The sequence below is a fragment of the Ahaetulla prasina genome, chromosome 5 (genome assembly GCF_028640845.1).
Source record: "Ahaetulla prasina isolate Xishuangbanna chromosome 5, ASM2864084v1, whole genome shotgun sequence".
Taxonomy (NCBI): Eukaryota; Metazoa; Chordata; class Lepidosauria; order Squamata; family Colubridae; genus Ahaetulla; species Ahaetulla prasina.
The window spans coordinates 9,122,678-9,144,966 of NC_080543.1; the positions used below are offsets into that span (position 1 = coordinate 9,122,678).

General features: G+C 46.4%; 1 protein-coding gene across 2 annotated transcripts in view; it reads right to left on the bottom strand.

Moving 5' to 3' along the window:
• DLG2 (discs large MAGUK scaffold protein 2) overlaps positions 1-22,289 on the bottom strand; it is a 1,438,267-nt gene that overhangs the window by 118,209 nt on the left and 1,297,769 nt on the right. For both annotated transcript variants that reach the window (XM_058186296.1, XM_058186297.1), the window contains one exon: positions 4,212-4,326. In XM_058186296.1, the coding sequence (XP_058042279.1) occupies positions 4,212-4,326 (115 nt within the window). The remainder of the gene's footprint in view (positions 1-4,211; positions 4,327-22,289) is intronic.

The window sequence follows — 22,289 nt, forward strand, 5'->3', positions numbered from 1 at the left end:
AATCTGGGTCCTCATTTTACCTACCTTATAAAGGATGGAAAGCTGAGTCAACCTTAGGCCTGGTGGGACTAGAACCTGCAGTAATTGCAGGCAGCTGCTGTTAATAACAGACTGCATTAGCAGTCTGAGCCACAGAGGCCCCAAGTAAGTTTGAGTATTATTTTTAGTCCTTACAAATCCAAAAAGCCAATATGGAAAATAACCCTGCTTGGGTTTCACTAGAAGACCTCCAAGATCTTTCCCGACTCTCTGATTCCGTTATTCCGTTGTTCTGCTTTCTAGAACTATGCCTCTTGGGAGGCAAATGTTCTTTTCTATCTTGCTGCACCACACTCCTCTCCCAAGGGAAATTAAGATTCTTTAATTTATAGAAGCCGAGCTAGAAGGAACGATTTTAGGCCGCTGAGTTCAGCATCCTACACATGGCGAGGGAGTGCAGATGCAAGCATTATGGCTACCTAACTCCTGCTTCACACATCTCAACAAAGTGGGTTCATGAGGAAAATTTGGTAAAGCAAATTAGAAATCAATCTCAGGAACATATAAAGAGACTGTATAATGTGTTACTTGAAATAGACTCTGAAAGGGATTTGGTAAAGGACTGTATGATAAAGTGGGCACAAAATTTTCAGGAGCCAATATTATTGGAAACTTGGGAAAAAAATTGGGTTAGAAATGTTAAATTTACACAGGCACAGAATTTAAGGGAAAATTTTTATAAAATGTTTTACAGATGGCATTTAGATCCTAAGGAATTATCGTGTATATATCCAGATATGCAAGCAAAATGTTGGAAATGTAATTGTGATGACGCTACATATTTTCATATTTGGTGGACTTGTAAAAATATTAAGGCTTTTTGGATAAGAATTTGGTGGATTCTACAAAATGTTCTGAAAAAGAAGATAAAGTTCCTGCCGCGAGTTTTTTTGGCTGGGAATTATCACGGACTGTACAGTAATTGACACTAAACTGATTTTAAATCTAATAACAGCGACAAGATTACTGATAGGACAGTATTGGAAGAAAAAAGAAGTACCTACAATAGGAGAATGGATATTGAAAGTTGCCAATTTGGCTGAGATGGCAAAAATCTCAGCCTTTTTGAAAGACAATACGCAAGAAAGATATTTAAGTGAATGGAAAAAATGGATTGACTATATTCAAAACAGATATCAGACTAAGAGTTATCAGACTGCCTTTGAATGATTAGGATGTATTATTTTTGATTGGTTTGGGGGAAGTTAGGAATTGATGAGAATTGAAGGATTATAATTTAGTTAGGAAGGAAAAATTTTTAGTATATGTTTGCTTTATTTTTACTATACCTTGTGTTTGTTCCGGGAAGTCGGGGAGGGGTTTGGGAAGGAGGGGAGGGAGAAAGGGGAGGGGGAAAGGGGGAAAAATTTTGTAAAACTTTTTCAATAAAAAAAAAGAAAGAAAGTGGGTTCACCAATTTCTCTGGATAATTGGTTATACTTTTACAGCTAGGAAGTTCTAGTACAGTCAGCCTGCTTCTGGTTCCATCAATTCAGCGATGTCATTTATCAACAGGCTGCAGTTGGTCATGGTGCCTACTCTCTGGAAGAATTATTGCCCCGGAGATCTGTGTGGTTTCCACCCTGATGAAATTCTGTAAACCACCGAAAACTTATGTTGTGGCTTGTCGGCCGCCGGCCCCTCCAGCTGCCAAATCAGAGTAAGAGGCGTGGGAGTCAAGGTCAGCATCAAGGCAACCTGAGAGCTCTGAGGGGGAAAAGGGAATGGAGCTGGCAGAGAGAGAGACAGAGAGAGAGACAGAGAGAGACAGAGACAGAGACAGAGACAGAGAGAGAGAGACAGAAAGACAGAGAGAGAGAGAGAGAGACAGACAGAGAGAGAGAGAGACAGAGACAGAGAGGGGGGGAGGGAGCCTGGGCTGTCCATCAGCCCTCAGATGGAGAGTCAACAGCCCCCAGGTCTGGAGGTGGCTGATGAGGAAGAGGAGGAACAGCTGGGTCCAGTGCCTGAAACGCAGATGTGCAGAAGGCAGAGGAGAGGAGAGCAGTGGAAATCTATGGGCTGATCCTTGGGAAGGAAGAGCCATCGCTGCTAGTGGAGCCTCACCCTAGCTCTGGGGATAAAAGGCAGGGGGCGGAGATGAATAGATATGGCAGACAACTGTTTATCTTCCGGCTGGCCGGACTTGTTAGCCTGCAGTGAGAGAGAAACTTATCGCCAGGGGTGCTGGCGCTCCTAATAAAGGAATCTTTGAGATAACTTCAGAGGGTTTGTCTTGTTTGGGGAGCTGGGTCAGAAGGGTGGGAGAGGATACAGGTAGTCCTTGAATTAGAACTAGAATTGGAACCAGAATTTCCATTGCTAAGCAAAATGGGGGTTAAGTGAATCGTGCCTGATTTTAAAACCAATTTTTGCCACAGTTAAGAGAGTCGCTGCACTTGTTAATGAATCAAATGGTTCTTAAGCAAATCTGGTTTTCCGCGTTGACTGTGACTCAAAGCACTTTGTTTTCAAGAAGCAACTGGACTTTCTGTTTTTTTTTTCTTTTGAAGACGTTTCGCTTCTCATCCAAGAAGCTTCTTCACTTCTGAGTGGATGGTGGGGAACAGAAGGTATTTATACTCCTTGCAGACGGCTGGTCATTTGCCTTCCTTTTGGAGAGTCGTTGAGGACACTTGGAGGTTTATCTGTGTCCTCAGGGCCACCTGAGTGGCGCAAATGGGAGTGGAGCCTTCTTGGAACTGCTGAAAGGACCGTATTGCAAACCCCGAGGGTGCAGACGAACCTCCAAGTGGCCTCAAGGACTCTCTAAAAAGAATGCAAATGACCAACTGTCTGCAAGGAATATAAATCCTTCCATTTCCCCACCATCATTCAGTTAGAGCAGAAGAAACGTCTTGGATGAGAAGCGAAGGTGTGGAGTGTGTTGCCTCCTCGGAGCTTCTGGAGGATTTGTATTGTGGGGCTGCCCTTTCTGCAGGATGTTTTCTGCCCTGTGTCTCATTGCTGTTGAGCACAAGCGCGGGTTGCTGGGGATGGGTTTGTGTTGTCTGTGTTTCAGGCTGCGGTGTGTTTTGTCTGTGCCCCCCGAGCCGGGCCTCCTGCCAGAAAGTGACTTGGATAGTGAGGGGGAAGGGCCGTCAGGACTTACCTCGGGAGCACTGGCTTCCCTGGCTCAGCTCCAGGAGCCAGAAACAGGCCAGGTGGAAGAGATAACGAGGCCTCTGTCCCCTGACTCTTTCCCCCCCACAGACCACACCTCCAGACCCGGCTGATGGCAATCAGGCCTGCCTGGACCCTAGGTTTCGTAGGCAGGAGAGGCGGGAACAACAGAAGCAGGGGTGGGGCAGGCCTAGGAAGTGCTGAGTCATGGAGCCACATCCCACAGGATATAAAGGCAGCAAGGGCTGCCGTGCCTCTTCGTAGCAGGCAAATTAACTGTTTAACTGAGAGCTGAAGTACTGTTCGTTGACTCATCGGTGTCAAGGGAGATAACAGAGACACTTGGCTAGTTTGCTGCCAGAGCTGATAGTGCCGGCTAATTAAGCCATTGCTCGGACGGAGGTGAAGGGGGACAGAATAGGGTGTGGGTGGTTCCTATGGTCTGCAATTTTTTCTGGGGATCCGAATTTCCAGAGAATTTTGCAGACTGCGGGAACCATTTGCGCTTCAGTTTGGAGTGTGGACAGCAGAGAGTCGTCCCCGGCGGCCAGCACTTGTATTCAGCGATGGGGGGTGGGAACGCAAGACGGAGGGCGTCCTACAGAAAGCACAGCTCCATGGCCGATGGTCCTTCCATCAGTTCCAGGGGGGCTCCACACCCATTTGCATTGCTCAGGTGACCCTGAGGACACAGGCAAACAACTAAGTAACTAACTTAACAATGCAGGGATTCACTTAACAACTGTGGCAAGAAAGGTGTAAAATGGAGCAACACTCGCTTAATAGCTGTCTCACTTAGCAATGAAAATTTTGGGTTCAATTGAGGTCATAAGTTGAGGAACTACCTGTAATAATTCAAGAACAGGAAAGACTGACACTTCTTCGTTCGTTTGGTTGTTTTTTCCTGTTTAAACAACAGCCCTTTCCAGTTCTTCCCGCTCCATTTCTACAACTTCAAAAAAAGAAATCTAAGAAGACGACGCACCATTTTGGATGTAGTTTCCACCCACCATGGATCACTGGCCAATGGCAGCATTTAGTCCGCCTACCTGACATAGAGAGAACGCTTTTGATTGGTTCGCAGGGAGCCGGAGCCGGAACTCATGCTGTGATTCATCATCTGTTCGCGCAGATCATGGATTTTAGCCTCAAATCGAGCGTACTCTGAAAAGCAAACAAACAAACCAAATTTAAAACCTTTTTTTTAAAAAAAAAAACCCAACACAAATGGATTTATCACTTTATATGGATTTAGTTATACCTCTAATTGGCGTTTCTGTGCTTGAAGAAGATGAAATAACATGGCAGCAAATTTCTTACTTCTGAAATTAGCAAAAATTGACCATCTAAGTTGACTGCCTTCTTCTAGGGCAGAGGTCTCCAATCTTGGCAACTTGAAGCCTGGAGGACTTCAACTCCCAGAATTCCCCAGCCAGCAAAGCTGACTGGGGAATTCTGGGAGTTGAAGTCCTCCAGGCTTCAAGTTGCCAAGGTTGGAGACCCCTGTTCTAGGGTGCTTTCGGATTCTGTAATCTAGCCTATTGCTCTACTACAGGTAGTCCTGGACTTACAACAGTGACCGTTCAAAGTTACAATGACATTGAAAAAAAGTGACCGTTTTTTCACACTTACGACCAGTGCAGCAGCCCCCATGGTCATGGGATCAATATTCAGATGCTTGGGATCTGACTCATAGTTATGACGGTCGCAGTGTCCCACGGTCATGTGATCGCCTTTTGCAACTTTCTACCAACTAAGTCCATGGGGAAACCAGATTCACTTAACAACCATGTTCCCCGCTTATCAACTGCAGTGATTCGCTTAACAACGGTGGCAAGAAAGGTCGCAAAATGGGGCAAAAACTCACTTAACAAATGACATGCTGAGCCATTGCAACTTCGAATGATCACTAGTAGCTTCAATCGCAATAATACAAGAGCAAACAATAGATTCAAACTTAATGTCAACCGCTTCAAACTTGATTGCAGAAAATATGACTTCTGCAACAGAGTTGTTAACGCTTGGAACTCATTACCTGACTCCATAGTCTCTACTCAGAATCCCAAAATCTTCAACCAAAAACTGTCTACCATTGACCTCACCCCATTCCTAAGAGGACTATAAGGGGCGTGCATAAGAGCACAAAAGTGCCTACCGTTCCTGTCCTATTGTTCCCTTCATTATATCAAATTAACATAGCTGTTGCATACTTTTACTTATATATATATATTTCTTTCCTGATGTGTTGTTTTTATTTATGACGATGTTTGTGTATACTGTTGGGACAAAATAAAATAGAAAAAAAACCTGTTGTAAGCCAAGGACTACCTATAGAATTATAAAACCATAGACTTAGAAGAAGTAGTACTATTACTTCTCTGAATTATGAAATCAGAGGCTTGGTTATCTAGTCCAACCTTTTATGGCCCTTCTACCTCGCCATGCATTTTCATTCATTTTCTGTTTTGAGACCTCTGAAAGACAAAGGATCGAATAGAATAGAATACAATAGAATTTTTTATTGCCCAAGTGTGATTGGACACACAAGGAATTTGTCTTGGTGCATATCCTCTCGGTATACATAAAAGAAAAGATACCTTCATCAAGGTACAACATTTACAACACAATTGGTGGTCAATATATCAATATAAATCATAAGGATTGCCAGCAACAAAGTTACAGTCATACAGTCCTAAGTGGAAAGAGGTGGGTGATGGGAACGATGAGAAAGATTAATAGTAGTGCAGATTCAGTAAATAGTCTGACAGTGTTGAGGGAATTATTTGTTTAGCAGAGTGATGGCCCTCGGGAAAAAACTGTTCTTGTTTCTAGTTGTTCTTGTGTGCAGTGCTCTATAGCGTCGTTTTGAGGGTAGGAGTTGAAACAGTTTATGTCCAGGATGTGAGGGATCTGTAAATATTTTCACGGCCCTCTTCTTGATTCGTGCAGTATACAGGTCCTCAATGAAAGGCAGGTTGGATCGTCTCCATAATTAAGAGAACCATCAAGATGTTCCTCCTAAGGTTGACTGAAATCTACTCTCTAGGTGCACCCCATTATATCTAGTTCCGGGAGGATTTTGGTGCTCTCTGAGCTTGTGTTGTGGTCCGCCAGCAGCCGGCGGAGCTGGCAGCGGAGTCGGACAGTAAGGAAGCTGGGGAGGAACATGGGCAGAGGAACAGGAGGAATCTGTTCCTAGTGCGCGCATGTGCAGAACTGCCAGAAGACAAGAACAGTTAAAACAAAAGGGACGACTCAGGAGTAAGGCCTGGAGATGTTTGGTCCCTCCCATAAGGCTTAAAAGAGGAGTAATACCCAGTTGGGTCATGAAACGTCTGCAAGAAAACAACCAAGCTCAGAGAACACCAAGGATCCCTCCTTTTAATCCTGAGCTACAAATGTTCTCCTTTATTGGTACGTCTAATACTTCTTGGTGTAATAATACACATTATTATTATATACAATACCTTTGAAATGTGAATTTTATGATAGCAGTGCCAAGGCCACCTCTGCAGGCATTGAAAGTGGTACCATGGACCAGAGGTGGGTTTCAGCACGTTCTGACCAGATCTGGAAAACCCGTAGCGGAAATTTTGAGTAGTTCGGAGAACCGGTAGTAAAAATCTGACTGGCCTTGCCCCCATCTATTTTCTGCCTCCTGAATCCCAGCTGATTGGGAGGAAATGGGGATTTTGCAGTATCCTTCCCCTGGACTGGGGAGGGAATGGAGATTTTGCAGTATCCTTCCCCTGCCACGCCCACCAAGCCATGCCATGCCCAGCAAGCCACACCCACAGAACGAGTAGTAAAATTTTTTGAAACCCACCACTGCCCTGGACCCACACTTTTTTTATTGGTAGAAGCCGAATGCACAAACTTTCACAACATTTACAAATAAATGAAAGTGAGTAATCTATGCATGCATAAATAGGAAAAATAAGTGCCATAATCCAACGTAAAATATATATAAATTTTAAGTATGTCCAAATGCGTGAATTAATGTGCAAAAATCCAACTTGTCTAGTTAGGTTCACAAAGTTGTGTTCATAGGCAGCTATGATCCTTGCAGAGAATGACAGCAGATCGATACACTGCAGCACATAAATCACATTGATTTATGCTTCCGAGAGCATCCCAGAACAGCCTCATAAATCAGGAATCAGCGCAAGTCATTAACAGATGGCAGGTTTTGCTGGAAATCTGATGGCGTAAACACTCGAAGGGAAGGCGATGAATAATCAGGAGTAAAATAAAATAGTCAAATAATAAACACTAATTTTGCTGAGGTCAAGACCGATGGGGGTCTGTGTCGAAGTTCCCCGTTGGATGAGATATTTATTTATTTTGGAACAACTTGCCTCCGGAAGTTGTGAATGTTCCACCGCTGGACGTTTTAAAGAAGAGATTGGACAGCCATTTGTCTGAAATGGTGTAGGGCGGTCATGGCTAACCTTTTTGCCATCATGTGCCAAAAGCAGGGGGAGCGCGGGGTGTGTCATGCGCGCATGTGCTCACATCCATATTCTATGCGCCCCGTCCCCCCCACGCTCCCCACATTTTTGGCACACGATGGCACAGTGGGCCCGATAGGCCCGTTTGTTTCCCTCCCCAGGCTCCAGAGACTTTCTAGGAACCTGGGGAGGGCAAAAACAGCCTCCCCCCTGCTCTGGAGGCCAGAAACGGCCCGTTTGCTGACTTCTGGTGGGACCAGAAGGCCCATTTTTTTTGCTTTCGTCAGGCTCTAGAGCCTTTCTAGGAGCCTGGGGAGAGCGAAAAAAGAGCCTTCCCCACTCCCTCAGGCCCTCCAGGGGCCAGAAACAATCGGTTTCCCTACTTCTGGTGTGTCTAGAAGGCCCGAAAATCAGCTGGCTGGTGCGCACATGCATGCCAGAGCTGAGCTCACATGCCCAGCAATATGGCTTCATGTGCCACCTGTGGCACGTGTGCCATAGGTTCACCATCACGGGTATAGGGTTTCCTGCCTGAGCAAGGGGTTGGACTAGGAGACCTCCAAGGTCCCTTCCAACTCTGTTATTCTGTTATTTTTGTTGTATACAGGCAGTCCTCGACTTACGACCAGAGTTGAGCCCAGAATTTATGTTGCTAAGTGAGGCATGTGTTAGCGACGTCAATGGGGAAGCCAGATTCATTTAACAACCACGTCCCTAGCTTAACAACTGCAGTGATTCCCTTAACAACTGTGGCAAGAATGGTCATAATATGGAGCAAAATCCACTTAACAAACGTCTAACTTAGCTCCAGAAAGGTTGAGCTCAACTACGATTGCAAGACAACGACTACCTGTAGTTCTTACTTAGTTATTAACTATACAGGACTAAAATGAGATCCGATTACCGGATACCATATCATAATTCTATATTGTAATTAACAGTGTTATTTCCCTATATCCGTGATGGCGAACCTATGGCAAGCCCTCTCTCTGGGCACGTGTGCCGTCACCAGTGTTGTGACTCCAGCCCCCGAACCTAGCCCCATGCCCGAAAGTGACTCCGAAAGTGAGGGGGAAGAGCCGGTAGGGCTTACCTCGGGAGCACCGATTCCTTTGACCCAGCTCCAGGAGCCAGAACCGGACTAGTTGGAGGACGTAATGAGGCCATCATCCCCTGATTCCTCCCTTCCTCAGGCTACGCCTTCAGACCCAGCTGATAATAATAATCAAGCTTGGATCGACCCATGCTTCAGAAGATTAGAGAGGCGGCGTCATCAAAGGGAAGGTTGGGGCAGGAGCCCCACCCCACAGGATATATAAGGAGCTTTGGGACTGCTCTCATTCCACGGGAAGCAAAAGTTTAGCTGAACCATTTCAAAAAGAGCTGAAAGTCTTGCTACGTGAGTCATTTGTTTGAACTTTGGCAGGCAACTGCGATTTCTCTGCCAGGTCTGATAACAGCCGTGAATCCACTGGCTGAAGGCCAGCTCGTTGCTCCGAAGTGGGGAAGGAGATAGAACAACCAGCTGCTATGGTTTCCGACGCGTGCTTGCATGCCGACCAAGTGGACTTCGGGTTTCTGGTGCTCTGGCGCATGCCAGAGCACCAAAAACTTGAAGACCACCTTGCTGGCATGCATGTGCGTGCATGTGCACACCAAAACCTGAAAACCAGATGCCTGGCATGTGCTGGCCAGCTGGTCTTTGGGTTTCCACTTCTCCATCACATATGAAGACCAGATGGCCAGCGGCATGTGTATGCCGGAAACACAAAGACCAGGTAGCCGGCGCACGCATGCGCGCTGGCCAGGTAGTCTTCGAGTTTCCAGTGCTCTGGCGTGTGTGTGTATGTGTGTGTGTGTGTGCGTGCGCATTCTGGTTTGAGCACTCGGTGCCAAAAAGGTTCGGCATCACTGCCCTCTATGCATTTTTTTCCCTCTTGCTCGTAAACCTAACCAATATTTGCTGTTCCTCTTGGCATTAATCCCAGGCGATATTGCTACTTGCAAAATAACAGGCAGCTCTTTTTATACATTAGCTGAAAATATTGACTTGCGTAATTGTCACCCCATCCCCCCAAAAAACAAAAATCCTCATTTCCGCTACACATAGAGCCGGTAGTGAAATCCAATTTTTTTGAACTATCAGTTCTGAGGGTGTGGCTTGGTGGGTGTGGTGTGGCTTGGTGGGTGTGGCTTGGTGGGCATGGCAGGGGAAGGATACTGCAAAATCCCCATTCCCTCCCCACTCCTGGGGGAAGGTTATTGCAAAATCCCCATTCCCTCCCCACTCCAGGGGGAAGGATACTGCAAAATCCCCATTCCCTCCCAACTCCAGGGGGAAGGATATTGTAAAATCTCCATTTCCACCCTACTCTGGGGCCAGCCAGAGGTGGTATTTGCCGGTTCTCCAAACTACTCAAAATTTCCACTACCAGTTCTCCGAACTGCTCAAAATTTCTACGACCCGTTCTCCAGAACCTGTCAGAACCTGCTGGATTTCATCCCTGCAGGGAGCCCTCAACCTACGACCTCAACTAAGCCCCAAATTCATGTTCTTAAGTGACACATTTGTTAAGTGTGCTTTGCCCCATTTTACGACTTTTCTTGCCATTGTTTGTGGCAAGTGAATCCCTGCGGTTGTTAAGGGAATCTGGCTTCCCCTATTGATTTGGCTTGTCGGAAGGTCGCAAAAGTGGACACTGCAACCGTCATAAATGTGAGTCAGTTGTCTGGATTTGGATTACGCGACCCTGGGGATGCTACAAACTGTTGTAAGCCTGAAAAAATGGTCATAAGTCACTTTTTTCAGCGCTGTTGTAAGATTGAACGGTTGCTAAATGAATGGTTGTAAGTTGACCATTACCTGTAATGATCTAAGCTACATTGAAGAAAAATCTGAGAATCAATTTTTCAGAATTTCCAAATGGCAGCATGTCATTTTTCCAGAAGCCTTTTCCCCCGGCTTATTAAAATTATTTTATTTTATTTTATTTTATTTTATTTTATTTTATTTTATTATTTTATTTTATTTTATTTTAATTTAATTTAATTTAATTTAATTTAATTTAATTTAATTTAATTTAATTTAATTTAATTTAATTTAATTTAATTTAATTTAATTTAATTTAATTTAATTTAATTTAATTTAATTTTAAATTTTAAATTATTTTAATTTAATTTTAATTTAAAAAGGGGACGCGGTGGCTCAGGGGCTAGGACGTTGAGCTTGTCGATTGAAAGGTCAGCAGCTCGGCGGTTCAAATCCCTAGTGCTGCCGTGTAACGGGGTGAGCTCCCGTTACTTGTCCTAGCTTTTGCCACCCTAGCAGTTTCGAAAGCATGTAAAAATGCAAGTAGAAAAAATAGGGACCATCTTGGCAGGAAGGTAACAGCGTTCTGTGCGCCTTTGGCATTGAGTCATGCCGGCCACATGACCACAGAGACGTCTTCGGACAGCGCTGGCTCTTCAGCTTTGAAATGGAGATGAGCGCCGCCCCCTAGAGTCGGGAACGACTAGCACATATGTGTGAGGGGAACCTTTACCTTTATCTTATTAAAATTTTTATCACCACACACAGTGACAGCAAACCTAGGTGGGTTACCCTCGGTTCGCTCCGGTTCGCAAGAACTGGTAGTAAAACCAGCGGGAGGCTCTGCCCAGCGATCCGGATGTCATCAGGAAGCTTCTGCATATGTGCAGAAGCGCATGCATGCAAGAGAGCAAAGAGAGCGCATGTACGTAGTCCCGTTATGAACCGGTAGTAAAGGTAAGTAGAACCCACCCCTGGGACACAGGTGTCAAAATTGACACGCCACAATGACACCCTTCACTTACAGGCCAACAACTATTCTCAAAAGCGCGTCCTGTTCTCACACGGTTTTCAGAAGCTGGGGAGACCATGTGAGGTTGAGGTGTGCTCCCACACAGTTTGTGGATTCTCTGGAAACTACGCGAGAGGGCCGTGCTCTCGCGCACTGTGTCCAGATTGCTCTCTCCCCCCTCCCCAATTGTGGGAAAATGGGGTGTGCTTTCATGTGGTTTTCAGAGGCGGCACAAGAGACTTTTCTGCATCTACTTCAAGTACGAAACTTTCAGGTGAGCCAAAGCTGCCTCAGGTAAGCTACAGGCACCTGTCAGCAGAAAAAGAACACCGCCTGAAGGTAAATGATCCATCCTGAGAGAAGGTACTACATGATTGGACTTAAACAATGAAGTCTTGTAAAGAATTTCTATGGAGATTCTCAGTCATCCAGGTCAGGGTTGTCCCAAAGATGTTTTTTTCAAGAAGCAGCTGGACTTTCTGGGTTTTCTTTGAAGATGTTTTGCTTCTCACCCAAGAAGCTTCTTCAGCTCTGACTGGATGGTGAGGAACGGAAGGACTTATAAGCCTTGCCGACAGCTGGTCATTTGTATTCTTGTAGAGAGTCGCTGAGGCCACTTGGAGGTTTGTCTGTGTCCTCAGGGCCACCTGAGTGGTGCAAATGAGTGTGGAGCCTTCTTGGAACTGCTGAAAGGACTGTGTTGCAAACCCTGAGAGTGCAGACAAACCTCCAAATGGCCTCAGCGACTCTCTAAAAGGACGCAAATGACCAGCTGTCTGCAAGAAATATAAATCCTTCCATTCCCCACCATCCAGTCAGAGCTGAAGAAGCTTCTTGAATGAGAAGCGAAACGTCTTCGAAGGGAAACCAGAAAGTCCAGCTACCTCTTGAAAAAATAAGCACCTTTGGATCTATAAAGAATTGTTTCTCTTTTGTTCAGGGATATTTATTCATTTAATTTATATCCCACTTTTATTTCCTATAAATAACTTGGGGAACGTAGCTAATATAGATAGTTCTCGACTTACAACAGTTTGTTAGTGACCAGTTTGTTAGTGACCATGGCACAGGACCGGACTATTTATGGGACCGCCTGCTGCCACCGATAGCCTCCCGTCGACCTGTGCGCTCCCACAGAGAGGGTCTCCTCAGGGTGCCGTCAGCCAAACAATGCCGGCTGGCGACCCCCTTCTCTGTGGGGGCACCCACCCTCTGGAATGAGCTTCCTCTGGGGTTACGATTACTCCCCGACCTCTGGGCCTTCCGACGCGAGCTCAAGACTTTTTATTTCACCACGCAGGGTTGGCCTAAGATACCAGATCTAGAGACTAAGATGTTTTAAGTGGGGTTTTATCATTGTTCTTTGAATAATTTTTAATAGGTACTAGCCAAGTTGAATTAGATTTTTATATTGTCTTTTAATTTTGTTTATAAATATTGCTTTTATGTTGGCTGTAAACCGCCCTGAGTCCTTCGGGAGAAGGGCGGTATAGAAATTTAATAAATACTAATACTAATACAAAGTCACGACGACGCTGAAAAAAAGTGACCTAGGACCTTTTTCACACTTATGACTTTTGGCAGCATCCCCCCCTCCCCCCCAAAAGTCACACGATCAAAATTCAGACGCTTGGCCACTGACTGACGGTTGCAATGTCCTGGGGTCATGGGGTCACCTTTTTTTGACCTTCTGACAAGCAAAAAACCAACAGGGAAGCTAGATTCACTTAACAACCGTGTGACAAACTTAACAACTGCAGCGACTCACTTAATAACTGTGGGAAGAAAGGTGGGACCGAATTCACGTATATTAAGGGGTGGGCTTCAAAAATTTTAGCAAGGGGTTCTCTGCCCGGTTGCTGGGTGGGCATGGCCATGGTGGGCGTGGCCTAGTTAGCCTCCTGCACCATGGCAGGCGGGTGTTTTTGCCCTTCCCGGACTCCAGAGGCTTTCCTGGAGCCTCCGGGAGTGCGAAACAGCCTCCTCAGGCTCTGGAGGCCCGAACTTCCTGTAGGCCCATTTTTCGCCCTCCCCGAGTCTCCGCGCACACCCTGCACTTACCTGCATCCAAAACGGACTGTGTGGGGGAGCAAGATGGGGTGGGCATGGCCAGCCAGGATTGGAATTTGGGATTTTTTCAAACTGCACAGAATCTTAGCTAGAGGTTCTCCCGAACCCCTGCGAACCCCTGGTTATATATCTCACTTAGCAACAGAAATGTTGGGCTCAATTCTGGCCTTTAAGTCGTGGACTGCCTGTCCATGGAAGGAGAAAATGAAGCCCTTCTTCGCTCCTCCGTGGTATGAAGACACCACAACCAGGATCTTCATTCTATAGAAACAGATGATCTCATGCCTGCATGTCTATAAATCTTGAGTTAAGGCTCTGGTTTATCATTTTTCCGGTTCTCTTCTGCCGAAATCTCAGCTAGATCATTTCACTTCCGTATATAGATCCCATGCTTGTGTTTCAGCTTATCCCTTTGATAAATAGCAGAGATGTTCTGTGCACACAGCCGTGGGAGTCGGCATCTAAATTTAGGCCTCTGAGCGCGGAGCGAGGAGTAGGATCAAAAGCTAGGTCTCGGGAATGAGTAGCGTCAGATCATCACCAGTTTCTACTCGCAGCAGCAGAGAAACTTTCTCATAACTAGAGCGGAACAGTAGGTCTGGGATGACCCGGGACAAGGCACAAAGATCACACAGCCAGCTGAGAGTTTAAACTCCCTCTTGGCTCGCCACAGTTGTGTCAGACGTTGTGAGAAGAAACAAGCCAACTTGGTTTCTTTCCAATCGTCACTTCGTTTATTGGGTCTGCTACAAACCGGGTCTCAGTAAAAGTCGAGGTCTCTCTGTATAAAGTCAGCACTGAGAGCTTCTGCCTCTCAGCCCCTTTTTAAACATCCCGCACTGTTCATGCCCCGCCCATGGCTGAACTGGACGCCCGGCTGCTCTCTCCCTCCTCGTCTGACGGCCTCAGCTGCCACGTCATCTGCTAAATCCCAGAACTCAAGCAGTTCTTCCTAACGCCCAGCCCTCATCTCCCTCTATCCCGGCCACCAGTGTGCTGTTTTCTTTCCCATGCTTGCCAAACGCAGATCCCCGCAGCCCTCAAACAAGTCCTTGATATGTCATCCATTTGGATCTTTGATTAGGAGCTGCTCCCATGATCCGTATCCCTGTAGTGTCAAGTGTGGAGCCGGAGCTGGGCTCGACATTCCCCTTTAATGCTCCAAATGTCCCTTCAAATGCTCCCACGTTCTTGACAAGTCCCAGAGCAAGCGCGCATGTGCATACACGGCAGCCTCTGGCTGTGCCCAGTCCAGCAAAACAAAGGGACAGGGAAATGAGTCCATGAACCAAGGAACAAAATGAAATTCACCAAGTCAGGAACAAGGTACTGAATCCACAAAGTAAGGTAGAAGAAGGTAGGAAAGGTGAGGAGGGAGGGAAAAGAGGAGAAGAAGGTTTGTTGCGAAATGAAGGGAAAGAAAGGGTAGAAGAGCAACCTCCAATGCAATTAAAATGTTTTATCCTTGTGCTTTCTTCCGAAAAAAAAGTATGTATGATTATTTATGGACAGGAGAATGTACATTTACAATGCGTATATAAGAAAATAAAAAATAAAAAAAACTTTTTCCCCCAAAAAAAAGAAAGAAAAGAAAAAAGGAAGAAGCAAGCAGTCCTGCAAACACCAAATGTCTGCACCGGCACATCAAACTCTACCAATTCAGCATTTATTCCCGACAAATGCCCCTCGCCAAAAGCTCAGTCCCCAGGTGTGCCTCGTGAAGAGGGATGAAGGGACTCTCTAGGAGTCTCTGGAGGCTGGGGACAGCAAAAAAACGTCACTTCCTGTCCAACTGGAAGTTGGCAAACAGGCAGTTTCTGGCCTCCAGGGGGTGGGTGGGAGGGAAAGGCCGTTTTCACCCTCCCCAGACTCATAGAGAGGCTCTGGAGTCAGGTGAGAGAGAAAAACGGGCGTACCAGACCATCACGTGCCAGGAGCAGGGGGGAAAGGAGGGGGGTCACACGCGCATGCGTGGGGGCGGGGTGCATATAATTATGGGTGCGGGCATGCGGACATGCGACCCCACCCCCTCGCCTCCTGGCACGCAATGGCAAAAAGGTTAGCCATTACTGAATTATAGGATCGTAAAAAAGAAGGGGTTTTTTTAAATAGGTAATTCTCAACTTAGAACCATTCATAGTTGCAACGGATCTTCGCAGGGGTCCTTATGATGGTGGAGTTTGCTGGACTGTTCTTGCCCCATTTGTTGCTAAGTGAATCATTGCAATTGTTAAGTTACTAACACGGTTGTTAAGTGCGTGTGGTTTCCCCCTTGACTTTGCTTGTCAGAAGGTCGCAAAAGGGAATCACACGATCCCAGGATGCTGCACCCATCCTAAGCAATGTCGGCTGGCAGCGCCCAGGGGAAGGTCCTTCTCTGTGGGGGCTCCTACTCTCTGGAACGAACTTCCCCCTGGCTTGCGCCAATTGCCTGACCTTCGGACCTTTCGCCGCGAGCTGAAGACATATTTATTTACTCGCGCGGGGTTGGCTTAAATTTTAAATTCTAAATTTTAATTGTTTGGATGTATTTTAATGGGTTTTAAATTTTTAATATGTTTTAAATTTTTGCCCAATTTTATAATAAGTTTTTTAACTGTTTATTTTAAATTGTATTTGTTACTGTTTTTATTTCTGGCTGTACACCGCCCTGAGTCCTTCGGGAGAAGGGCGGTATAAAAATCTAATTAATAATAATAATAATAATAATAATAATAATAATAATAATAATAATAATAATAATAATAATAAGAATAAGAATAAGAATAAGAAGAAGAAGAAGAAGAAGAAGAAGAAGAAGAAGAAGAAGAAGAAGTGTGAAAAACGGTCATAAGTCACTTTTTGGAGACTTGAACACTGGGCCCTATCTAACGAAATGAAATTCAATGTAGAGAAAAGTAAAGTCCTACACTTAGGTAAGAAAAACCAAAGGTACACATATAAACTGGGGGAAACCAGGCTTAATAGCAGTAACTGTGAGAGGGATCTTGGAGTCTTAGTGGACAACCAGCTAAATATGAGCCAGCAGTGTGCAGCAGCAGCTAAAAAAGCCAATGCAATCCTAATTTGCATGAACAGAGGGATACAATCAAGATCAAGTGAGGTACTAATACTACCCTGTAAAGTCTTAGTAAGACCACACCTAGAGTACTGCATCCAGTTTTAGTCCCCACGCTATAAAAAAGATGTTGAGATTCTAGAAAAAGTGCAGAGGAGAGCAACCAGGATGATTAGGGGACCGGAGGCTAAACCATACGATGAACGGTTGCAGGAACTGGGCATGGCTAGTTTAGTGATGAGAAGGACCAGGGGAGACATGATAGCAGTCTTCCAATATTTGAGGGGCTGCCACAGAGAGGAGGGGGGTCAACCTGTTTTCCAAAGCACTTTAAGACCAGACAAGAAATAATGGATTGAAACTGACCAAGGACAGATTCAACCTAGGAATAAGGAGAAACTTCCTGACAGTGAGAACAATCAACTAATGGAACAGAAGTTGCCTTCGGAAGTTGTGGGAGCTTCATCACTTGAGACTTTCAAGAAAAGATTGGACTGCCATTTGTCAGAAATGGTGTCAGAAATGAGTTGGGGGGGTGGGGTTGGACTAAATGACCTATAAGGTCCCTTCCAACGCTGTCAATCTGTTAAATCTGTTTTTTCGGTGCCATTGTAACTTTGAACAGTCACTAAACAAGCGGTTGTAAGTCGAGGACTACCTGTAGTGGAGGCCCATGGACTTAGGCGATCCATCGCTTTTAACAGCGATGTGAAACCAGCAAGAGAAAAATCATTTTATAGTACAGAGAGAGGAACTTCCTGCTAATATAAACATCAATATACAGCTAAGGGCCCAGCATGAATTTGAAAAAAACAAAAATGCCAAGGTCAAATGGCCCTCTCTTGCTATTGTGTGTGTGTGTGTGTGTGTACATCGTTTTAAAAGAGTGCAATATTGATTTTTCATGTTTTCCAGTTTTAGCTTTCCTTGACTCACTCTCCTAAGAGTTAAGTTACGTTCCTGAGTGGAAAAAGCATGAGTCTGGAAAACGAAGGGAAGCTGATAGGATGTGCTTTTTGCCATGAAACGGAATGGATGGGATGGAATGGAACGGAAAGAAGGACTAGGGAGCGACATGATAGCAGCATTCCAGTATCGGACGGGCTGCCACAAAGAGGAAGGGGATCAATTTATTTTCCAAAGCACCAGAAAGCAAGACAAGAAATAACGGCTGGAAACCAATCAAGGACCGAAAGAATCTGGAATTAAGGCAAACTTCCTTCCAATTAAGCAGTGGAACAGCTTGCCTTCAGAAGTTGTGGATGTACCGTCACTAGAGGTTTTTCAGAAGAGACTGGACAGCCACTTGTCTGGAATGGGATAGGGTCTCCTGCTTGAGCAGGGGGTTGGACTAGAAGACCTCCAATGCCCCTTCCATCTCTACTCTGATGGAATAGAATAGAATAGAATAGAATAGAATAGAATAGAATAGAATAACAGAGTTGGAAGGGACCTTGGAGGTCTTCTAGTCCAACCCCCTATTCAGCCAGGAAACCCTATGCTATTTCAGATAAATGGTTGTCCAATCTCTTCTTAAAAACCTCCAATGTTGGAGCACCCACAACTTCTGGAGGCAAGTCGTTCCACTGTTGTCCAATTTTTTTTCTGCTGGTTCTGTGGGAGTGGCTTGGTGGGTGTGGCATGGCTTGTTGGGCGTGGCAGGGGAAGGATACTGTAAAATCTCCATTCCCTCCCCACTCCAGGGGAAGGTTACTGCAAAATCCCCATTTCCTCCCGATCAGCTGGGACTCGGGTGGCAGAGAATAGATGGGGGCGGAGCCAGCCAGAGGTGGTATTTGCCGGTTCTCCGAACTACTCCAAATTTCTGCTACCGGTTCTCCAGAACTGGTCAGAACCTGCTGAATACCACCTCTGCTCCCCAAGCTCTGTTTTTGCTGGCAGAGGCCTGCAGGAGGCCATTGTGGCCTAAAACAACCCTGATGGGTGACGTTGAGCTGGCCATGCCCCCACTCCAGGCACACACATACCCGGCCCCCCAGGTCAAACACAATCCTGATGCGGCCCTCAATGAAATCGAGTTTGACAGCCCTGTCCTCGAAGGATTTTATTGTCTGAAAGAGACAAAGCTAAAACTCCTTCACTGACCTGAAAAGACATCTGAGCGATGGAACAATCATCAGCAGAATGCCACTCTTTCAGAAAACACGCAAATCCAAGCTGCTATACCTCCTCGTTTCAATTACACCCTAAGTAACGAGAGCCAAAACCTCTTAATTAACACAAGTAGTTTGTAGTGAAGACTTTTGAGGGAATTAGAATGAGACTTCCTGGCTGTTCCCTCTGGAAGTTAGATGTCAAATGTCCGGTTGGCACACGCAGCAAAACAAACGCCTGGGGCTGTTCTGTCTCCTTCCCCACTTCAGACCCACGAGCTGGCCTTCAGCCAGCGGATTCACGGCTCTTATCAGTCCTGGCAGAGAAATCGCAGCTGCCTGCCAAAGTTCAAACAAATGACTCGCGTAGCAAGACTTTCAGCTCTTTTTGAAACGGTTCAGCTAAACTTTTGCTTCCCGTGGAGTGAGAACAGTCGCAAAGCTCCTTATATATCCTGTGGGGTGGGGCTCCTGCCCCACCCTTCCTTTTGATAATGCCGCCTCTCTAATCTTCTGAAGCATGGGTCAAGCCAAGCTTGATTATTATTATTATCAGCTGGGTCTGAAGGCGTAGCCTGGGGAAGGGAGGAATCAGGGGATGATGGCATTACGTCCTCCGACTGGTCTGGTTCTGGCTCCTGGAGCCGAGCCAAAGGAATCGGTGCTCCCGAGGTAAGCCTTACTGGCCCTTCCCCCTCACTCTCGGAGTCACTTTCAGGCATGGGGCCAGGTTCGGGGGCTGGAATCACAACAGGGGCATTCCTTTTCCAAGACTATAGCTTTATTGATAATTTCACATGGGTGCCAGGGTTCCAAGAAATGACCCCATTTTCAAAATGGAACTCTGAGGCAGATTCTCAAAGAACAGTTTTTATTGTGGAGACATCATCTTGGCATCAACTCGTGGAAAGACAAATCTGAGCTTTCCCGGGCTTTCCATCTAAATCAGGGGGTCGGCAACCTTAAACACTCAAAGAGCCACAAAGGTCGTAACTGGAAGCCCCCCATTCAATTCTGGAGCCGACTGGAAGTCCTGATCCCGCACCATAGAGTCTCCTCGTAGCGTGGCATCCTTTTTCCTCTGCCAACCGAAAGTCTGGTTCCCGCACCATAGAGTCTCCTCCTAGCGTGGCGTCCTTTTTCCTCTGCTGACCGGAAGTCCGGTTCCCCCACCATAGAGTCTCCTCCTAGTGTGGCATCCTTTTTCCTCTACCTGTCCTAACTGAAAGCCCTATCGATTGTGGAACTGATCGGCAACAGGGAGCCGCATCAGAGGGATGAAAGAGCCACATGCGGCTCCAGAGCCGCAGGTTGCTGACTCCTGATCTAGATAAAATTGAAAGTTTCACTTTCTTCCAAAACAAAAATTCCCATTCTCAAATCCAGGCACTGTCTGGTTACCTGACAACTCCTTCCTCCAACTCCAGCCAGTCGGCAGTTTTAGTTACAACCGCCCCCCCCTCAGTGCCAAGCTTCATCAAGCCTGAAGCAAAATGAAAGAACCCCTAATAGAACTACAGAAAAGGAAAAGGAAAAACTCCCCTAACTAGAACAGCTTCGTGGTTGACAAGGTGTTGTGACTCCGGCCCTCGAGCCTGTTCTCATGGAGGAGAGTGACTCGGAAAGTGAGGGAGAGGAGCCAGCAAGGCCTCCCTCGCCAGGACCCTTCTCGCTGGTACCACCCCAAGTTCCAGCTGCAGGCCAGGAGAAGGAGCTGACAAGACCTCCCTCTCCCGCACCCTCCTCCTCCCTGGCAACACCTCAAGCAACACCTCAAGCAACACCTCAAGCAACCCTCCTCCTCCTCCCTGGCAACACCCATGGCATAGGGCCGGGCTATTTACGGGACTGCCTACTGCTACCAAATACCTCTCACCGACCCGTGCGCTCCCACAGAGAGGGACTCCTCAGGGTGCCGTCAGCTAGGCAGTGCCGTCTGGCGACACCCAGGGGAAGGGCCTTCTCTGTGGGGCTCACCTCTGGAACGAACTCCCCCCAGGACTTCGTCAACTTCCGGACCTCCGAACCTTTCGTCGCGAGCTTAAAACGCACTTATTCATCTGCGCGGGACTGGATTAGATTTTAAAGTTATTGGTTTTAAGGGTTTTTTTTATTATTTATATTGTTTTTTAAATTCGGCAATAGAATAAGTTTTTTAATTGTTGTTTTTTAATTTGTATTTATATGTATTTTAACTGCCTGTGAACCGCCCTGAGTCCTTAGGGAGATAGGGCGGTATATAAATTTGAAAAATAAATAAATAAAATAAATAAGTCCCAGCTGCTGATGATCAATCCTGGATTGATTCGAGGCAGCAATGTAAAGATAAGCGTGAGCAACAGAGGAAAAGGTGTGGCAGGCTCAGAGATTGCTGAGTCGCTGAGCCACACCCCACAGGGTATAAAAGTGGGTGGAGCTGCCATGTGGCCCTTGTGACGGACAAAAAAGCTACCAAGGGTGCATTGCAGCTCAGTTGTTGGAGGGTTAACAGACTTTGTCAGTAAGTTTTGGCAATGGATCTTGGATACGAGATAACGGACTCTGAACTTGCAGGCCTTTGCACGGTCACTGTCAAGTATTTCCTCAACTGAAGAAAATCAGATCTGTAGCAAATAAAAAGAGTGGGAGATACGCATCTTGCGTTTACTCTGTGAAGTGGGGAAGGGGACATAACACAAGGGGTACAGAAGAAGCCAGTTCTGAGGTTTTTTCATGCGAAAAGCAGCTTGGGTTAAAAGTCTCCTTTTACCCCCATAGGCCATCCACTGTCCATTGTCCACCAATTATATAGTGTCACATTTTGGGGGGACAGTCTGCGCCTTTCGGAGTTTTCCCAGTGTTCAACCTTGAGGTGTAGGAATTCTCTCAGGCCACAGACGGTGCTCTTGAATTCCCTCCTAGTTCCCCATACATTCCAGTTACGCCCCTGTGGAAGAATCCACGGAACAATACATGAGTGGCAGTGGGTGGGCTGCTGGGGGTTCGCAGGGGGTTGGGAGAACCTCTAGCTAAGATTCTGTGTAGTTCGGGGAACCCACGATTCCCATTCCTGGCTAGCCCTGCCCATTCCATCCCACCCCACTCCTCCCAGGAATCCCTACGCGGCCTGTTTTGGATGCAGGTAAGTGCAGGGCATGTGCAGGCTCATGGAAGGCAAGAAACGGGCCTACCGGAAGTTTGGGAAGGCCAGAAACAGGCCCGTTTCTGGCCTCCAGAGGGCCTCCGGAGCCTGAGGAGGCTGTTTTCACCCTCCCAGAGGCTTAAGAAAAGCCCCCAGAGCCCAGGGAGGGCAAAAACACCCACCCCGCTGTGGTGCAGGAGGCCGACTAGGCCACGCCCACCATGGCCACGCCCACCCACAACCAGGCAGAGAACCCCTTGCTAAAATTTTTGAAGCCCAGCCATGATGAGTGGGCTACCTGTGGTACATGAGTCACAGTTTGTCTCATGGACTTCATAGCAATCAATCGTTGGAGCTACAATATCAACAATCAAAAGGAGAGATGGGGAAAAGGCGATATCGGTTCAGGCGCTACGACAATCCAAGGAGGACCGTTACGTTGCAGAGATGAATAAAGCTGGGTTAGAAACGAAGAAAGAAGGAAAGGGGGAT